Source organism: Lethenteron reissneri, unplaced genomic scaffold (genome assembly GCF_015708825.2).
Source record: "Lethenteron reissneri isolate LAM-NWPU_2019-01 unplaced genomic scaffold, ASM1570882v1 scaffold_1947, whole genome shotgun sequence".
Taxonomy (NCBI): domain Eukaryota; kingdom Metazoa; phylum Chordata; class Hyperoartia; order Petromyzontiformes; family Petromyzontidae; genus Lethenteron; species Lethenteron reissneri.
Window position 1 is genome coordinate 41970 of NW_026891715.1, and position 12625 is coordinate 54594.

Consider the following 12625-nt stretch of genomic DNA (forward strand, 5'->3'; position numbering starts at 1 on the left):
GGCATCGATTTCGCTCCAAAACAAAATTCCTAGCCGGGATATCAGATCAAATAATCACAAGAAGTCAAATAATAAGTACGGAATTAAAGTAGAAGAGGAATCAAGGGCGGAGAAGGCTCTCAAAATTAACCAAACACAACACCCATGGGAAGCGAGCAACACGGCCGCCTTTGTCTTTCCGAGAGGATCACGACACACAGGCACCAAGCCAGGAAATGACACCCATAAAAGTTGGGGCAAGGGCTCAAAGGGAATTAACACACGCCTTCGAATAAATAAACACGCCGGGTGCTCCCACCGTGGAAACAACCGCCTTTGTCTTCCCACAACACGGACAGCAAAAATTGCACAAACCAGGAAATGACATTTCCATGGGAGATCGGGTCACGATGAAACATCGTGAACACTGTTTCGGCATAACCAAGCAGCAAATAAGTCGCATTTCAACTTCCAAACCAAACCAACTTAAGCTGTGTGAGACAAAGGATGTGATCCCAGAGCAAGGGAGTGAATAGTTAAGCTCGCTTAACGCGTAGGTTTTCGCGACAAATGTTATTCAGTAACAAAACATGGATTCGAATGTTTTTTTTTAACTCAACGCGAATCATCGGTCTGGCTAATGGATAACTTCTGAAGCAGCCGACACGAGGCCCCCACCCCCTTTCTTCCAGAACGACACACACAGCTGTGTCTTCAAAGCTAATAAACACACGGACAAACACGCACGCGAAACACACGAACGGACACACACACGGACGCAGATGGTCCACCCCCACAGGAAGGTTTTATGACACAGCTTTTGAACAACTCGGGGAGCCGAGTGGAATTTTCCGATATAAACCGAAGGAAAATCCATACAACTCAGATCGACAGGGGCTTTGGCCCCCATCACATATCGTCCGGGCTTCGGCTCCAACACACATATCATCCGGGCTACGAGCCCATCTTCGGCTCCACCACAGATCTTCACGAGCTCCGGCCTACATCTCATCTCGTCTCCGGGCTAAGGCCCCACCAGAGTTCTCCAGGGCGACAACCATCTCTCCTCGTCGCCGCCAACGAAGAAGCTTTTCGTCATCCAGAAGGACGAGGATCGCGCGGTGCCGAGGCATCGCCTGCCGCGCACGAGTGTACGAGCCAGGCGCCCTTGCCGTGTCACCACGCCGAGGTGCATCGCCTGCCGCACACGAGTGTACGAGTCCAGCTCCCCTGCCGTGTCGCCACGCCGAGGTGCATCGCCTGACCACGCAAACGAGCGTGGCCGCGCGTCAGTCATCGTACGGGGTCAGCCAAGAAAGGAGTCGGAAAGCGAGCCGCTCACCCTCTCACCGCAGCTGCGCAAGCCAGAGGGTCCTTCTCCGAAAGTCGTTCGTACCCACAACTTCCCCCACCAATAGACCCACACACGCACGCATTGACGCCCCACTCACCTGTGAGACTATCCCATCTAGTTCACCCTTACCATCGTATCAACCCTAGTCAATTATCAGAAGACTGATTATCAACTACATGAACCATCAGCTGGCCATGCGGAATCGCGGCCCATCGAGTGATTAAGAGTCCGTCGGTTAAAAGAGTAAAGTTGTTACCGTGTCTTTCCCTTGTTCCGCTCATCACATAGGCGATCAATAGACTCGTCAAGGCAAACTCAAACTCTCGGAATCCTCATTACGAATCGACCGAACACAGAGAGAGAATATCTTGTCAAACCAGTTTCCTTTGTCCCAGAGTCTCGCCGAAGAATTAATTACAACAGAGCCAGATTCGCTCTCGCGCCCACACGCCCTCACCACCATTGTATCAAACATTCCGTTAAAAAGGATTTTAGACTTGCCGATGAATCTATTGACATATACTTTCGCCTCTGGGATACAATAAGTGCTTTTTATTACCGCCATATGAAGTGTGTCATGCTTGTTTTCAAACTCGACCAGTCGCCGATTGTGATCAATACATGGGCGAACTAATGATGCCTGGTAGAAAAGTAGAGGTTACAATTGATAGAAGTGTTTTTAGTCATTCAGTTCGTTAAATGCATAAGTGTTTATTCATTCATTTTAGTCAAATGCATAATCTCGTAATTGCATAAGAGTTTGGTTATTCATATTAGTTAATGCATAATATCGCAAATGCATAAGAATTTTTAGTCATTCAGTTCGTTAAATGCATAAGTGTTTATTCATTCATTTTAGTCAAATGCATAATCTCGTAATTGCATAAGAGTTTGGTTATTCATATTAGTTAATGCATAATATCGCAAATGCATAAGAATTTTTAGTCATTCAGTTCGTTAAATGCATAAGTGTTTATTCATTCATTTTAGTCAAATGCATAATCTCGTAATTGCATAAGAGTTTTGGTTATTCATATTAGTTAATGCATAATATCGCAAATGCATAAGAATTTTTAGTTATTCAATTTAGCTAAATGCATAAGTGTTTATTCATTCATTTTAGTCAAATGCATAAGAGTTTTCGTTATTCATATTGCATAATTGCATAATGTCACAACTGCATAAGTTTTTGTCGTTCATATTAGTTAATTGCATAATCTTGCCCATGAATTATTGACGCATGTTTGACCTGCATGATAGAATGTCACGTGCTTGTTAGAATAAAATTGTAATCCAGAAGCATATCGAGTGTTCCTTCCAAGTCCATGCAAAACTGTCTTATTCTTGACAACTGTATCCTGTGATGAGATATGAAAATGGAGACCTAAAATATTATAACACACACTAGGATAATCGGTAAATGAATCTATGATAATCGTGTTATCCTGATTGATAACCCTGGATAAACGAAACTAAGCAAATTATCGTAACTGCACACATTAACATAATCGCAAGCCTCCGCATAAATTACTACGATTATCATAATTTATGCATATAATCACACGCATTATCATAATTTATGCGTATTAATACACACACTATCATAATTAATGCGATTTGCGCATTTTTCGGAAAATTATTAATTTTTATTATTTTCATCAAATTTCATAATTCCAAGACATACAACATAATGGGGGCTCGTCCGGGATCTCTCACAGACAGTGTTTTGCATGGATGATGGAATGAATCACTTCGCGTTAACCAGAATATCAGGATCGAACATTGCATGGTAATTGTGAACGGGCGGAAAACAAAAAACGCCCTCTAAGGTTAAAACCCAGAATAGCAGGTTAAAACAGAGACAGTGGAATTAAGATAATATCGTATCAAACCAATTGCATCCTGTGATAAATGGTGTTAGAGGTACGCACTCCGAATCGGAAAATAACAGAATAACTCGAGTCAAACTGACTACATTTTCTGATACAACTGTTACAAGTACTCTGAAAAGGGATGTCAGGGCAGCTGACGCCACGCGAGAAATGTTAAGGCTAAGATAAATTCTCGAGTCCACGAAAACGGAATTCGACTCACAAGGTTCTAAGACTGGTACCCAAATGAGTGACCCCAATAACGGGGATCAGTCCTCCCGAGGGACGACGGACTCACTAGAGGAAGATTATCGGGAAATTGTGTTGCAACGCACAGGCCGGACTGCCACAGAGCAGGATAGGCATAGAGACGTATGAGAAGGGAGCTGTATCGACGACATTAAGATACACCGAACAATACTTCTGAAGGATTTGATAAAATGTGCCAAAAGCGAACATGATGTGAAAATTGCGGAAATAGCGAGATTAGACTCGTATCTCCTCCGACAAACAGACCGAGAAAGAGCCTGGAATGAGGAAAGATATGAAAGGGAAAAAATTGAAAAACGGAGTATGCAAAACGAGGTAGAACGCCTCCAAGCCCGCCTGGATGAGCAGGTACACTACCTAGAGACATTGGCAAAAACCACAAATGTTGACACACAGCACACAAGCGGGATCACCAGCCTGTCACACTTCGACCCACGGGGGTGCAATCCTGGGACAGATCACACAAAAAGTATGGGTATCGATCAAAATATCCGTCACAAAGAATACCCCTCACAATTCGAGAGAAGGGAGGGAGACATACAGACAAAACAAATTGAGACTGACGACCCCAAAGCTGGAGGGAAAGGAAAAATAAAAAAAAAATTGGCAGGATATGCAGTACAAATAAAAACGGAGAAAAAAGAACACGAGCAACTCGAAGACAGGGATCACCCACCACAAAGACGCACACTGCGCAAATATGACCAACCGGGTAGTGCAGACAGCTCGCCAGAAACACACGCGACACGCACACACGACCAACGCAGAACCAACCACAGAGATCACTCACCACAAAGACGCACCCTGCGCAAATATGACCAACCGGGTAGTGCAGACAGCTCGCCAGAAACACACGCGACACGCACACACGACCAACGCAGAACCAACCACAGAGATCACTCACCACAAAGACGCACCCTGCGCAAATATGACCAACCGGGCAGTGCAGACAGCTCGCCAGAAACACACGCGACACGTACACACGACCGACGTAGAACCACCAACAGAAATCACTCGCGAGAGGGACGCGCACTACGCAAGCATGACCAACCAGATAGCGCAGACAGCTCACCAGAGAAACACATGTCACGCAAAACCCACAAAAAAAAACCGACCCGCACCACAGACGACAGCCACAGTGATTACGACAGTCACGACGCACGGCACCAACATAAATCAAACACCAGGCTAGGACATCGGAATCTAAGCACCTCGCCGAACAGACACCACACCCATGGTGGACGGCGTGAAGGCCGAGCTCAGAAACACTCACCACATAGGCACGAATCAAGAAGACCACGCACGCCAACACGAGACCAACATAAGAAACACAAGAACAAGCCAAGAGACAGACACGACTCGTCAGATAAAGCGAAACCACGACACAGACAAAGGAAACGCGATAGCAGCGACAGCAGAGACGACTCGAGTGAGCACTCCTCGGAAACCGACGCCACCGATGATGACCAACACTCTTTCAACAGTAAAACCCTCAAGCTAATGGACAAAGCGCTCGTGAGGATTCCCTATTTTGATCCACAGAACAAGAATCGAGATATACACATTCACATCGCTATTGTAAGACAGGAGGCTAAGATCCGGGGTCTGGGTAAGTCAGAGGAAAAAGCCTGCTTATTGTCAAGAAGCTTACATGAACATGCCAGACCATGGGTAGCCTCCCTGCCACACAGAGTCAAGAACGATTTCAAACAATTAAGCCAGGCAGTAATTAAAAGATTTGGGGAATACTCCACTCTATCTGAAGGGTTGAACGCGGCAAAACTAATGACGCAACGTGCAGACGAAGACCCACGAGATTACCTCCTCCGACTCAAGAGAGCATATTACGCAGGCAACGTAGACAACGCCCAGGAAGAAGGGAAAATATTAAAAGTGATGTTCTTCCAATCACTGAGGCCAGAAATCATGAGAATAGTAGGAATGATGTTAGACCCCGAAACGGCCTCCCTACGCCAGATAGAAAGCAAGGCCCACACGGCCTGGGTGAACGGCCGGAGGACAACCAACATAGTCAAAACACATATCGTCACCAAGGATAAAGAACGCCTCGACCTAGAGGGAAGCGAACCCCCTGAAAACAACAGCAACATCACACGGGACGAACATGGAAAACCCCAGGAGAGGGCGCCAAACCGACAAGAACCAACATCCACCGGCCAACCACTGAACAATGGATCTAAAGACGAGGCAAGAGTAAGCTGGCACCCGCGACAACCACCACCAGGGAATGCCGACACAAGCGAATCCTGGAACAACCACGGGGGGTGGAGAGCGAACGATGGACCACCCACACCCCGGGGAGGCCGACGCCCACCAAACCAATCACCATACCGCCTCCCACTGCCATCTTCATTAGCCATAGAGCATAGACCACCACCAACCAACTGGAATCGATATGCTCACCACATCCGGATGGAAAGGGAACCCCTAGAGAACAGGAAGACTCCCATGCAAACAGCAAAGGCAAGGACATCAATAGAACACATGCAGGAAGAGGACGCACCCAACGCAAAGATAGCCCAAGTGAACATCGGAAGCTCAAGAAACCCCGAAGCAGCCACTGAGGTGATACCCGAGGGTAGAGGTCACCATCTGGGAGAACTAATTCCTGTAGGACCGGGCGGACGAGTCCACTTGGAAGTAAGACTTCAAGACACTCTGACCAGCCAGGGCCTGTGTGATACCGGAGCAGAAATATCAATGATTTCCGATCACCTATTTGGCGAACTCCAGACTGCCCTCCAGCGGAAAAATGAAGCACTACAGATGATGCCAAGTAAGCTTACCTATTCAGGATGCGAAGGGACCCACATGCGACCTTTGGGCAAAGTCATGATGAAGCTCACGTTCAACGGGATCAACATGAACCATCCACTATATGTCGTACAATACCCAGGAAAAGAACTGATTATTGGGATCGAACTACTGAATCGGCTAAAACCCATTGTGAACCTTGGATCCCGACAAATCTGGGCACAATCAATACCGGAATGGCCTAGAGATCCAGAGGACGAAGAAGAAGAACGAAGCCCCACAGGAACCCAGGTGCTAGCACAAGAACTCAACGACCTGCCACCGACAATCAAAGACAAAAATAAGATTTCGGCTGAAATACGTACCACTCAACTGATAACCAACGAACGGGAAAAGGACCTTAATGAAGCCGACCCACGGCCGGTTTTTCCGAAGGACCATCACTCCAGAGAATATCGACAGCCCACTAGTGGCCAAACAAGTGAACAGGAAACAAAGGGAGAGCCCAAGGGCAAGAGCTCACCCCCTTCGAGTGAAGCAAAGGCGATCCAGCCACCACTAACACAAAGAAAACACCAAACTGAGCCGCCCGAAACCACGAAGGCCCTAGATCCAAACCAAGAGAAAAGAGTCCTTACAATAGAAGAACAAATAGAACAACAAATTGAAACAGCAGACGCCCTAGAGAGCGACACTCAACGAGACGAGCTACGACAACTGCTCCAAAAATACAACTCCCTGTTCTCCAAAGACTCCTATGATTGTGGCAAAACCGACCTACATGTGGTATCTATTCCCACACTGGAGGGAGCACCAGCGGTATACGTGAAGCAATACAAGATTCCACTGGCCGCCTATGAATCGATCCAAGAAACCCTAGAGAACCTACTCAAAAAGAACATAATCCGGGAATGCAACTCGACCTACAACTCACCCATTTGGCCAGTACTAAAACCCACGGGAAAATGGAGACTCACGATCGACTACCGACAACTCAATAAAACAGTTCCCCTATCTCGATGGCCCATGGCAGAAATCGACCACGGTCTCAACCAAATAAAAGGCGCAAAGGTACTCACCACAATGGACCTAGCAAATGGCTTCTGGACCATGCCAGTAAAAGAAACCGATCAATACAAGTTGGCCTTCACCTTCGACGGAATACAGTATACTTGGAATCGCTGCCCGTTCGGATACTCGAACTCACCTGCAGACTTCAACATATTCCTCCACAAGGCGATGGGCGACGCAAAAGAGCGAGGCACCATCGTCTACGTCGACGACATACTAGTCAAGGACTCCTCATGGCAAGAACATCTCAAGAGCCTCCAACATACCCTTGAACAACTAAAAGAAGCAGGAGCAAAAATCTCGATACAAAAAGGGCAATGGGCACGGAAAAGGGTTGACTATCTTGGGTATCAGATTGGCACTGAGGGATTGCTACCCCAAACAAACAGAATCGAAGCCCTCCTCGCACTCAAGTCGCCCAACACAGTCACGACCCTCCGGAGTTTCTTGGGAATCTGCAACTACCTCCGACAGTTCGTGGACGACTATGCAGGGATCACTCGACCCTTAGTCAAACTACTACAAAAGGACGAGCCATGGGAGTGGGGACCAGAACAGGAAGCTGCAGAAAAAGAATTGAAACAACAGATCACAAGAGCATCCTGCCTAGCCTTTCCCGAGAAAGGAAAGGAATACTACCTAGAGACTGCCTACTCAGACCACAGTATCAGCTCGGTACTGTACCAGAGACAAGAGACGGAGAAACAAATTATTGCCTATGCCAGTAAAGCACTCCGGGGAGTAGAGACAAAATTCTCCGAATGTGAGAAGGCAATATTCGGAAACATCTGGGCTATACAACATTTTCGGAACTTGTTGAATGGGGAAAAGATCATCTTGGAAACAAATCATGAATCCTTGGCGTATCTCAACAGCAAGAAGATTCGGGAGGGCCGCGTGACCAGCAGCCGAATAGCCAATTGGGCACTGACTCTCCAAGGTTTACCAATCACAGTAAAATACGCGAAAAATAAGAAAAGCCCAGTAGCCCAAGGACTTGCCGATCTACACGATTGCACCCTAGAGACCGTAGGAGCACACGACGTAGGGGTACCTCCCGATGACAGCCAGCACCTCCCCTTTGACAAAGAAACATGTGCCAACATACCAAAGGTGTACATCGATGGATGTGCCAAAATGAAAGAAAACAAGCTCCACGCCGGAGCAGGAATCATGTGGGAATCCGGACCACTCACAGGTATCCAAGAGGGGTTCCAGCTGGGACCGAAGTCAAACCAGTATGCAGAGCTAGCTGGGGTACACATTGCCCTCCAAATGGCAGCCGATAACAAGATACAGACCATGGTGGTGTGCACCGATTCTGACTACGTACAATACAGCTTCCTAAACCACCTACCCATATGGAGGAAAAATGGCATGAAGAACCATAGGAATAGACCGATCCACCATCGAGAACTGTTCGAGGCCATAGACACTATGATCCAGCAGAACGACATGAAGATATTTTGGAGGAAAGTAAAAGGGCACTCCAAGATACCAGGCCAGGAGAAGGCGGGGAACGACCGAGCAGACGCCCTAGCAAAACTAGGAAGCTTGGAAGGCACCCCCTGGAAACTAGAAGACCAACCCAAACCTAACAGACTAGAAGAGCCGACGAACTCAGACTCTGTCGTTATAGGGTTGGTCACAAGAAGCGGGAAGAACTCAGCAGAAACTGGGACCAGAGCTCACTTGAGCAATACACAGCCTCCCGAAGACCTGATCAGAATGCAACAAGAGGACGAAACAATAAAGACGCTAGCCGACCATATCCAGGATCCGACAGGAAAACCAATCACGACAGACAACCTGGACAACAACAAGGAACTCGAGACCATGCATAACCAAGTCAGAAGATTTTCAATGCGGAAAGGGCTACTGGTATACACAAACGAAAAAGACGGAAAAACCAGATGGGTAGTTCCTTTGCAATATCGGGACACAATGCTACAACACGCCACGATGAACCATGTAGCGGACATCGGTGCGAGATGAACACAGGACAGATGTTGCGACAGGTGGCCTACTGGCCCAAAATGGGTGAAGACGTACACAAGCATGTGTCCAACTGCCTCGTGTGTTGCAAATACCAACCAACGAACTCACAACACCGAGCACCCCTACAGAAAAGGGGGACAGACTTCCCTTGGTCTAACCTACAAATCGACTGGATAGGACCTGTCAACAGATCAACCAAAGGAAACAAATACATGCTGACTGTAACCTGTGCCTTTTCCAAGTGGGTGGAGTGCTTACCAGCCCCCAACAACACCGCGGAGACGACAGCTACCCTACTGGTCAACCAGATATTCAGTAGATGGGGCCTACCGTCAACCATCGATTCTGACAAAGGAAGCCACTTCACAGCCGATGTAATTGCAGAAGTGTGGAAGACATTAGGAGTAAAAAGACAACTACATGTCGCATACCACCCACAATCCTCAGGACAGGTGGAAAGAGCCAACAGGACCATTGTGAGCCTCCTAAAAAAATATGTGTCCACTACCGGACGCGACTGGGACACAAAACTACCCCTAGTATTGATGGCCATTAGAGCCACCCCCAACCGGGCGACAGGCAGGACACCCTTCGAGATCATGACCGGAAGACAGATGACCCTTCCAGTACACCTGCTATACGTTCCAGTGGAGGACGAGGTCACGACGGCAATGACACCGACGGAATACATAACCGGATTGAACAGCCACCTACAGAACACGTTCGCGATGGTCAGAGACAAATTGCAAGCCGAGGCTCAAGGGAGCAAAGCATACTACGACCAAAAAGCTAGCCATGCAGAATATCAGCTAGGAGATCAGGTGTTGTACCTCAATTACGAGAAAAGAAAACAAAAATGCAGGAAATTCCTCCCTTCCTGGACAGGACCATACGAGATTGTTGACAAAATATCCCCAGTCGTGTACCAATTAAAAATTACAAAGACGGGGAGGGAGCAGCAATACAAGTGGGTACACATCAACCAAATCAAGTTGTACCCTGTGCAGATGGAACCAGGGAAGTAAATGTAACGGTACAATAAAAGGGGGGAAGAAACTAAGGAGTGGGGATATCACATTAAAACAACGTATAAATGTTTTCCAGGAAATGGCAGCCCTCCTACTCACGCTCCTGCTAACGTGCATCACCAAGCTAGAAGGCAGCCAAGACCTACTCAAGCCAGGACCAGAATCCGGGGTGATGCTGAGAGATTCTTCCGGTTTCCTAGTAACTGAAACGAAAATAGTAACCCAACAAGTCTATGTTACATTAGACCCTGCCCTGGCAGTAGAGAGACATTTCGGGAAGTTACCATCCTCGGCCACCACAGAAACCATAGTTTGGTACCATGGCTTCCTAAAATACAGCCAACTGAATATCAAAACGATCCTGGAGCAATTACAGAGAACCATGATACTTCCCCCCGTCACGTTCAACACCACACGGACCAAGAGATCGATCGGCCTGGGAGTGGCCTTCGGAGTCCTGTCCGGCTTTAGCTCCCTAATCACATTAGGAGTATCTATATCCAACGCCGTGAAAATTGGACACCTCACGCAAGGCATCGAAAACCTACAACTCGATATGCTGCAAATCCGCCGACAAATCCGTCACCAAGAAAAAAACTTAATCGAAATGGGTTCCACCCTTAGAGACACCATAGTTCTGGTCAACCTACATTCAGCCATGTTAAACTTAACCATCCAAGAACTGGGGCATACACTCCGAGACCTATATGAAGACGAAAATCTTCGACAACCAATCCAATGGGTAATCCAAGACTTGTTGCGTAGCATCAGCGGAAGCATCAGTGATCTAATCCAAGGTCAAATTCCCTCGTATCTGGTAACTCCAACGCTGATACAAAACGTGCTACAAACAGCCTCCCTAGAAAGAATCAGTACAACACAAGTACAAATTGCATTTAACATGGGTACAGCCACACCTATATATGTGAACCCCCAAACCAGACAACTGGCGTTCCTGTTAAACTTGCCACTAGTCAAACCCGAACAGGTATACCGATTACGAACAGTATTAAATGTGGGTACATGGAGAAATGACATTTACTCCAAAATGGAGACACCCTCCGTAATAGCCTACCAAGAAGAAAGCCCCCTGAAATACCTAGTACCCGACCTAACCATGTGCCAGATAATGAAAGACGTCCATTGGCTCTGTCCAGGCAAACCCTTCCTAATCAATACAGCTGAAATAATGTGCGGACTGGCGACCCAAAGCCTCAAAGAGACCTGCAAGTTCAAACTAAGTAAACCTAAAGAAAGAACCGAAACAGTGGCCATGATAGCTGATGCCCAGTGGCTAGTCAGCACGCCTCTGGATACAGCAACCATTTCCACCGATCGACATTCCGTTACCATGAAAGTTCCGATACCAAGCCCTGTCGTGCTAGTCACGGTACCAAAAGGAACATTCGTACACATAGGGGATAAAGTACTATATAATCTGGACAAAGGCCTACATCAAGCAGATGTAGAAACAGTAAACATATTCAGGAGCCACAAGTTTGAAATAAGCAACGCCCTGTCGAACCTATTAAACAGTAAAGAATTCCACACCGTGAGACTAGCCATCAGTGATTCAGAAATTAACGTCACTGACCTCACCTGGGCAACCGATGAATTCGGACACCAGCGAAATCAACAGATGGGACTGGGGATCACCGGAGCAACTGGAATGATCATACTAGCCATGGCTATCCTAACCCTAGCATACCACGTGTCCAAGATGAATGCCAAGCTTAAAAGACTAATCGCAGGCACAAAGCACATACCGTTCGAGCCCAGGAACAAAGGAGGAACCAAGGCCTAAAAAAAAAAAAAAAAACAGGAAAAGGGGGAGGGCAGGTCAACTGACAGAAGCCACAGTAACCGCAACCCCTAGGAAACGTAACCAGTAGAATGTACCTTTTTTTTTTCTCTCCCTCCCTCTTCCTTACTTTTCTTAGCTTATTTCAAATATAACCATGTTAAGACTGTGATACTTGCGCGCGCGTTGTAAGAAATAACCACCGAAACCGCTACCAAGCGTAAAAAAAAAAAAAAAAAAAAAAAAAAAAAAAAAAAAAAAAAAAACATTTATATTCGCCGTAGTTATGATGCATGAGAACCGATGTAACTCAATATCGATGTTCAACGTGTTGTTTATTTTCTTTGCTTATTTCAAATGTAATAAGGTTAAGATCGTAATACGTGCACGCGCGTCGTAAGAATAACCGCCGAGAGTAAGGGCGGCTGATGGGATTCATGACAAAAAAAAAAGGGGGGCATTACTTTGTTTGAAAATT

General features: G+C 46.7%; 1 protein-coding gene across 1 annotated transcript; it reads left to right on the forward strand.

Moving 5' to 3' along the window:
• The first annotated feature begins 3621 nt into the window (after positions 1-3621).
• Positions 3622-9315, forward strand: LOC133339668 (uncharacterized). The gene has a single exon (XM_061547829.1). The coding sequence runs from the start codon at positions 3778-3780 to the stop codon at positions 9313-9315; it is 5538 nt and encodes a 1845-aa protein (XP_061403813.1). The 5' UTR covers positions 3622-3777.
• The last annotated feature ends 3310 nt before the right edge of the window (positions 9316-12625 follow it).

Coding starts and splice junctions, on each gene's coding strand:
- LOC133339668 (XM_061547829.1), top strand. CDS start 3,778: ATGCAAAACGAGGTAGAACGCCTCCAAGCCCGCCTGGATGAGCAGGTA.